We start from the raw sequence: 4,619 nt of genomic DNA, 5'->3' as shown, positions 1-4,619 counted from the left end.
TTTAATCATCTAGGAATTTACCCAGATTGATTTAGACAGAGATCTTGTCGCCCCCAATGTTCAGCACAAAGTTGTGTCGATGGAGAAATACCAACGCGAATGAATTCTTCAGAATCTTTTGATTTCTTTAAGGAGACCCTTGTCAGTTATCGTGGCACACAGAATTCAGTTTTCATAACAGAGCATTTCTGTTAAGCAGTTAAGTTACTGTAATCAACAGGCCTTACAGATAAAGCGCACAATGGTTTCATCAGGCTTCTCCCTGTGTGTGTGTGTGTGTGTGTGTGTGTGTGGAGTGCTTAGGGACTCTCTAATACGTTGGGCTCGGAGGGGCGGTGCGTCTGTTTGCTTCACAACTACTGATGTCACCGGCTGGGAGTGCGTCCCGGCAAACTCACACCCCACACTGCCTCCATAAATATCCTACCGCTCATGCTCAACGGCACTCACCCAGCCTAACGTTCAAGCCTGAGCCGCTCCACAGAAACAGTGCGCACCGAACAACTCCCCCTTACCAAGTTGGAGGGCCACAGCTGGAGCGGAGAAACTATACTCTACAGACACAAAAAGCTAAGATGTCTTCCTACGCATCCTCTGAATGCCGCCGGGTCAGCCCATCCGTCCACGGCAACAAGTTCGACACGGCGCACCGCAAGAAAGCCGTGGCCAACATTTTCGAGAACGTCAACCAGGACGCGCTGATGAGGCTTTTCCAGAAAACGGGCGACATGAAGGCGGAGGAGAGAGTGAGGAGCATATTCTCCTACACGCAGGATCCGGAGGAGACGGCCCGGGCACTGATGGCTCTGAAGCAGCGAAAGAAGGACAAGTTCCTGCAGATTGCGGGGATGGTGCGGCAGATGTTCAAACTGCGCTGACTGTGTTTTAGCAGTTTCACCGCCTTTGTCTCTCTGTGTGTCGGCTCGTGTGTGAGCCGAATGTTGAGAACACTCCCGGTGTGTCTGGGCTGTGGCTCACCTGTCGCCTGGAGACGAGCGTCAGGTGCCGAAGGAAAAAAGAAAGCTCAGCCGGCGGCGTGCGGCGGCTGTCGCCTCATGGACGGAGGGGACAGCGCGGAGTCCTGCCCGGAGCGGGCTGGAGCGACATGAACTAAGTGGGAATATGAAGGGAATACATTTAAGTCTTCATGCAGACTTGAATTTACTGATGCACTCTTGTGGGTGCGTGACTGTACTGATGCAAATCGCTGTGCTGATGATGGCGCACAGCTGCAATGTGAGACTTCATGGTGCCCTGGAACCTGCCTGTATGAATGCCTATCCTGAACACATGCCTTGTCCCTCAGCTTTACTTTGTTGTACGACTACAAGTTATTAGTGGCCAATGTGTTATTGTCACCAACATGTCTCAGCACAATGAACTGCATTTATGAAAAGTTCCTTTTGTTTGTAATTTTATAAAATAAATTATTTTGTTGTATACTATAACTGAATCCTTGTTCATCTTTCTTACACGTGTCACACATGGTCTTTGGTAACCACCAATCAGGGCACATCAGGTCAACATTTGTGGCACATTAGATTTGTGGGCTTAACACTGTTATACTGCATTAGAGTATACACGGGGCATTTTAAGTGTTACAAAATAGTCTCGAGTCTACATGAAATACTTTTAGCTTTTTAAAAAAATGACATCACACTCAGAGCTTGACCTATGTGCTCAGTGTTAGTCACACACAGGGAAAACCCTCATGTCAGACACAATTCAAGTTACCATAGAAATGGGTAAATAATGATGTAAATGACCTTTGTCTTTGACGTTAAGTGCAGGTGGATAGATCACAGAGTAGTGTAACAGCTTGTGTGTAGAGTTGAGTCATGTAATCTAGGATAGGGTTTATTTCTTAGTGAGCAAACAAAACAACCAAAAAAGACACTATCAGCACATTTCTACCTCTAATGTTCTTCACTGTGACACAGCAGAGGGCATTCAAAGAGGATAGAGTTACTCACGAGAGGATGTGGTTAACCTTCACTGGGTTTCCCTCACAGCTCTTTACCAGACCGGTGTAAACCAGTTTGGCTCAGGCTAGGATGGGAGGGTAGGGAGGTGAGCAGCTTTCTCCACACAGTGTATTTTACACTGGACTCTATTTAATCATGCAAGGCTTCTAGATAAGAGCTTGTCTAAGTAGCATTAGAGGGTTTAGATGAGTTGAGGGTTTGACTCCTCACCCTCTGATTCTTTATCTTCAAGTTAACCATAAATGGGCCCTTTATTAAGACAATCACCCACTCCATTAACATCCAAATTTCAAATCATTTTTGATGGTTTTTATGTCTGTGGTCTATGGTAGGCCGTGTATGTAGGCTTAGCTGCAGACACACAGATCACTCTGCCTGCTAATCTCCCTGCTCTGATAGTCACTCTACCGGCTCAAACCAGTTCTCTGGGTTGTTTTTCATGACGACATCTTAGCTGCAGGCGCTTCTTGCATGTGCTTACAGTTAAGGGAAATGTCAGTATCAGTCACCGTAAGGTGTGGAGCTCTCAGGTGAGAAATCACCTGTGATGGTGGAAAAAGGAGTGCTTTAAAATGACTCCTTTGCAGCTTGTAATGATAATACAGAAATGTTGAAAAAATGTAATCATATTAATCTGTACAATAAAAACATGAAATTGAAGTACATAAAGTTTTTTAATTTGACTGCTTAAGTCAATAAAACTAATGATACTGATCAGAGTTATTATAGTTTTGTATTTTCTAATCCCTTGTTCAATCCATTCATTCATTTTGACTCTTTGTTTTTATTTGGTTTAAAGAGAGGATTCTCTTCTTTCAGATTAGTTTTTCTTGTTGGAAAATGTTTATTTTGGTTTAGTTTTGATCATTTTCAGTGTTAGTTTTTAGTTTTATTAATTATTATTGTACAAAGAGCATATGTCAAAGACAAGTCTTAGCAAAATCAGTACCTGTACTATAATAAACAAAATAAACATAATTTTATAAGCAGCTGACTCAAAGGGCAAGCTCTAAATAAATCTATAACTAAACCAAACTAAAATATACTAAAACTGAGGATATTTCCTTTAGATATTTTAAATTTTATTTTAGTTAGTTTTCCAAGTTTACTCAGTCATCTCACGTGTGTTTTAGCCTAGTTTTTGTTTCTGTTTTATTTTATTTAACTGATTTTTAAAAAACATGTAGTTTTAACTTTTAGTTTACTTTTAATTTACTAAAATAACCTTGATTGAGTGAAAATGTTGTAGACATTAATTTATTTGGCAGTGAACTTAATTTAAAGTTTCCACAGCTAATGTTTTTAATAATGATATTGTATCATCATGAAGCAAAGTAACATTACATAACTAACCGCTTGTAGTGAGAAACCTGCTGAGAATTATTGCTTAAACTGCAGCTTTATGGAGGTTTACAGTGGATTTCAGCTCATTGTTCAGCTGGTCGAGCCCCAACATAATATTTTGGTTCACTCTCCGTTCTCATAGTGTCAGTTTTGGACGCAGCAGGCAACTGTTTTCAACAAAAACGCTGGAAAAACCCAGTTTGCAATATCTGCCAAGGACCAGAGAGCAGAGAGAAACACTTAGCAGCTTGCCGGTGAGTACAGAGGAGCATCAGATGAGATGGAAAATAATTAGTGTTTATCAAGAACCACAACTATTCATATATTAACACACTTATATATTAACATAATGGGAGATATCAGTGCTCACAGTTTAACTTGTCCTCCAAGCCTAAAGTGGCTAAAAAAAGTTTAGTATTCAAGGTTTATCTAACTTTATAAAAGCTCATAAGGTAAATAATCATTTTTGAATATACAACTATTAGTTTTAAAAAAAAAAAAGAAACTGTAATGTATCCTGTTTAATATCTGTTTGCTAAGTCTCCAGCTAGCAAGTTAGTTTAGCTTAGAAGACTTATTAGCGCCATAGGCTTGCTAATCTGCTAAAGTACAACATGACATTTCTAATGGCTTAAATAAAGAAAATATAAAGAGTCAGTTATACTTTAGAGCTCACTTTCAGTGTATTTTAATGATTTTGAATGGAATCAGGCTCCTTTGTTAAAGTGCCTATATGCTATGCTAGGCTAACTTCAGTAGTTTAAGGTTGAACGTCCAGTAGCTCCTGTCTTTTCATGTGACTGTGAATATATATATTTCTCAATAGGCAATAAATATTTAAAAATAAATATTCTTAAGTGGTATGTTTGTTTGTTTATTGTTCAGGTGAATTTATGACTTTATTACAGGTTGCAAATCATGCCATTTATTTTTTACTCTTTTATCTCACAGCTGTTCCTTTTGTTTATATCATGTATCTCACTGCAGGCAGCTCTTTGCCACCCCTTTTTTCCTTTTATGGCTGTTCAATTGTTAAGGAAAAGAAAGCTAAATATTCAAGGCAGTTGTCTTGGCTGTCTTTGCTGTGTTGGCAGAGGTGTGCGGGATTGAACACAGGCCTGTTGTCTCCCACCCTCTTCCTGCCTTTCATAGGCTTTAGAAATGGCCAGTGCTTTGATGTCAACAGACACTGTGGCAGACAGCATTTGAGCCTAGAGGACAGTAACCACAATGAGGGAGAGAGGGAGGAAGATACAGGGTGGAGGTGTGAGTGGCGAAGGGTCAGGGATA

At 40.5% G+C, this 4,619-nt stretch overlaps 1 protein-coding gene across 1 annotated transcript; it reads left to right on the top strand.

Annotated features, from left to right (window-relative positions):
- Positions 1-393: 393 nt before the first annotated feature.
- Positions 394-1,448, top strand: tcima (transcriptional and immune response regulator a). Its single transcript, XM_082555643.1, has one exon. It carries the CDS (start codon positions 576-578, stop codon positions 876-878), a length of 303 nt encoding a protein of 100 aa, XP_082411769.1. The 5' UTR covers positions 394-575; the 3' UTR covers positions 879-1,448.
- The last annotated feature ends 3,171 nt before the right edge of the window (positions 1,449-4,619 follow it).

Source organism: Aulonocara stuartgranti (assembly GCF_965226115.1).
Source record: "Aulonocara stuartgranti genome assembly, chromosome: 12".
Lineage (NCBI taxonomy): Eukaryota > Metazoa > Chordata > Actinopteri > Cichliformes > Cichlidae > Aulonocara > Aulonocara stuartgranti.
This window is presented reverse-complemented; position numbering and strand designations above follow the sequence as displayed.

Coding starts and splice junctions, on each gene's coding strand:
- tcima (XM_082555643.1), top strand. CDS start 576: ATGTCTTCCTACGCATCCTCTGAATGCCGCCGGGTCAGCCCATCCGTC.